This window comes from Pygoscelis adeliae, unplaced genomic scaffold, assembly GCF_000699105.1.
Source record: "Pygoscelis adeliae isolate BGI_AS28 unplaced genomic scaffold, ASM69910v1 Scaffold384, whole genome shotgun sequence".
Lineage (NCBI taxonomy): Eukaryota > Metazoa > Chordata > Aves > Sphenisciformes > Spheniscidae > Pygoscelis > Pygoscelis adeliae.
Genome location: NW_008824548.1, coordinates 477,621 through 479,984, shown reverse-complemented (window position 1 = coordinate 479,984; position 2,364 = coordinate 477,621). Strand labels below are relative to the sequence as shown.

Sequence of the window (2,364 nt, the reverse complement as noted above, 5' to 3'; positions counted from 1 at the left end):
CCTGAATGTAGAAATTGATGGAAGCTGAACCATTTGGGTCGTCAGTGCTTGTTAACAAGAAGCATGTGGACAGAGTATGCATGTGCATGTGCATACACAGACCCTAAGAAAAGTAACTTGACTCGGTAAGACAGTGGCCTAGGTATTATCCATACTGAAGTACCTTTCCTCATAACACCCGAGGAGTCTGAAACACCCACCTGGACTTCCACCACAGAGTACTGCAAAGCAAACAGACAGCAATGTCAGAAACTGGCATGACATAGCAACCTACACATAAACTTATCTTACCCACCCCGTGTGCTGTGACAACACCGCCAGTCCCAAATGTTACAATACAAGGAGCCTGATCCTACTGAAACCAGAAGAATGGCTTTGAAATAGTAAGGAAAATACGTTACATAAAAATCTGTGCTATTCTTTGGATTTGCTTTTTGATCCCTGAATTTTTAAGATGCACTTTGATAGATATTCTATAACTGTGAAAGCTAGAATTTACTATAAAAAAAAAGGAGAAAAGTAGAGACACTCACAAATACCATCATCCCAAGTTCACAAATATTAAAAGGAATCAGTTTTGCAACATAAATCCCAAGAATTAGCAAAACTGCATCACCTATAGGAAAAATACACCACACGTTTTCCTGTAAAATCCCAGGCCTAGAAGGTAAGGCTTGGAGATATGAATTACTGCTGACTGCAGCTGACAGTAACAGGGAGGGACAAAGAAGGACATACTTCAGCCCTTCTAGGCCTATTAATTCTCTGTTTGTTCTTATATCGCTGCAGCTATCAGCCAGGAGGCAGTAGTGGTGAAGGACATGTGATTTGGGAGCACGAGGCATAAGGAGGCAGGAGCAGGGGCTTGGGAGAGTAACTGGTCTGTAAACAGGAGACCACATGTAATTCACATTATTCATCATTCTAAGCTTTCACGCAAGTTATCATAGGCAGCTCTGTTTTCATTGAAACAAAAAAAAAATGTGCAGGTTAACTATTTTCATAACTTGAATCTAATGTCAATGCTAAAACTAAGCATGCTGGTGAACGGCACCTGTGTTATCTCCAACCCATCTAATTTACAAACTACATATTATAGCTTTAATGCTGCAGTGCACTCAAGCCTCACAATAGCTTTGGTTAAACACATCTCTTTTGAATTGTCATCACAGCATTATTAACAGTTATAATGCTAATTTACTTATACTCACACATAGACATCAAACATTTATGGTCAAATATCTTCATGAACCAATTGTAGGCATGGAAGCAAATGTATTGTTTACTCTATTATCTAACTAATATAAGCAATATGACTTCTCTGTTGGGAGGAGGAAGGAGTACGTGATCCTAGGCCCTCACCAATAGCGCAAAAAAGAGGAAAAGAAGTCAGCAACAAAGCAGCCGGAAGGATCTCTCCCTTTATTTCAGTCTAGAGGGATTTGATCCAACTCTCTGCTCACGTGTGCCCTTCAGTATTTATCTGTCACGGCACAAATTCCTGTTCGCTCTCCTTAAATTGCCTGAGGACAGAAGAGAGTGAAATCACTATAGCTGCTGGCTTCAGGTATAATTGCTTACCGTAGAAAGATGCTAGTCTTGCAGTTTCCTGGCTAGCACATATGCAAGTCTCTGGCAACTTCTCACTCCCTTGACACGGGGAGAATGAGCTGCTGCCAGCAGCGTCAGTATAATTTGGTTATACTGTTTTCTCTCTTTTCTTTTTTTATGATCACTTCATGCATACCCTTTCCCATATCAATTAATTTTTCTTAAAATTTTGCAGATGCATCACAGCTTGCTTCAGACCCTCCTGCCACCCTTAGGTGCAACATACTCCACAAAGCGCTGAGCTTTCCAGAGCTGCGGGAAGGGGAGCTTCGGGTCTGGCCAAGCGTGTACACAACTTGTCTGGAATTGTGCCCATGGCCAGCAGCCCGTGGATGTCCCCAGAAGTCCTGCCTGTTTGTTTCACGGGCTGTCCTGTACTAACTCAGCTAGCAGGGAGCACTGGCACATTCCCCAAATACCATCAGCAGCGCCGACCCTCCCACCAGTCAGCGTCCATCCTGTGAGTGACAGCACAGCCGTCGGCAAACGGGCACTGCTGTTCCAATTTAGTTTAGCAGAGGGTTGGCGTTGGCTGCCCTGGGTGCTGCAGATATTGGGACTGTCTCAGCCTCCACAGTGTGGGGCTGGCAGAGGAGGCAGAACTGACAGAGGGAGCCTGGAGACCTCCTCATATCTGCTTAGACGGGCTTTACCTTTCTGTTAATGGGAGCAAAATCTTCAGTCAACGTCACGATCCGGAATTTCACTGAAGGGAGAAAATGGAGAAGAGCACATTATAGAGACAGAGTGCGT

The 2,364-nt window shown here is 43.8% G+C and overlaps 1 protein-coding gene across 1 annotated transcript in view; it reads right to left on the bottom strand.

The window, feature by feature from the left end:
- LOC103915127 (alpha-2-macroglobulin-like protein 1) overlaps positions 1–2,364 on the bottom strand; it is a gene marked incomplete at its 3' end in the record, with an annotated part of 21,882 nt that overhangs the window by 16,829 nt on the left and 2,689 nt on the right. The window contains exons 4-5 of the mRNA XM_009321886.1: positions 2,265–2,317; positions 201–221 (exon numbers count right to left, since the gene is read on the bottom strand). Coding sequence (XP_009320161.1) covers positions 201–221; positions 2,265–2,317 — 74 coding nt within the window. The remainder of the gene's footprint in view (positions 1–200; positions 222–2,264; positions 2,318–2,364) is intronic.